Genomic DNA, 514 nt, shown 5'->3' on the forward strand with positions numbered 1-514 from the left:
ACCCTCACACACGCAGCCTCGCTCCTTTCCCTCCCCCTAGCCGCCTCCGCCCGATCCACCGAGCCCCCTTACGCGGGAAGGGCCCGGGGCCTCCGCACGCCGCGCCATACCTGCTATAATCCGCGGAGCCGCCTGACATATTCCGAACACCAGCTCTGTCCTCAACTGAAAAGGCAAGCCTTCCGCCGCGCTCGCTTTATATACCCTCTCCGCTGCCGGACTCGTTTCGCTCTGCTCTGCGCATGGATATACACCTCAGCGACAGGGGAAAAAAGCACGAATTCCCCTGGATTGACCCCCCTTCCCAAGAGATTCCCCCCCTCCCACTGTTTGAGATACTCTGAAGAGAGTGCCTGAGCCGCTCGGGGCCACGAGGTCAGGGGAACACGGAACTACTTTTTTCCTCAGCAGAGCGCGGAAGGATATTGCACCATTGAGTGCGTGAGAGCGCCTGGATCCTTCCTCCCGCTCTGTCCCCCCCCGCCCCCACGCTCGCTCCTGCGCACGGGGTTTC

General features: G+C 62.3%; 1 protein-coding gene across 1 annotated transcript in view; it reads right to left on the reverse strand.

Moving 5' to 3' along the window:
• EIF4A2 (eukaryotic translation initiation factor 4A2) overlaps positions 1-257 on the reverse strand; it is a 7,290-nt gene extending 7,033 nt beyond the window's left edge. The window contains exon 1 of the mRNA XM_009635539.2: positions 111-257. Coding sequence (XP_009633834.1) covers positions 111-139 — 29 coding nt within the window. The 5' untranslated portion in view covers positions 140-257. The remainder of the gene's footprint in view (positions 1-110) is intronic.
• Between the last annotated feature and the right edge of the window lie 257 nt (positions 258-514).

Source organism: Egretta garzetta, unplaced genomic scaffold (genome assembly GCF_000687185.1).
Source record: "Egretta garzetta isolate BGI_Z169 unplaced genomic scaffold, ASM68718v1 scaffold663, whole genome shotgun sequence".
NCBI lineage: Eukaryota > Metazoa > Chordata > Aves > Pelecaniformes > Ardeidae > Egretta > Egretta garzetta.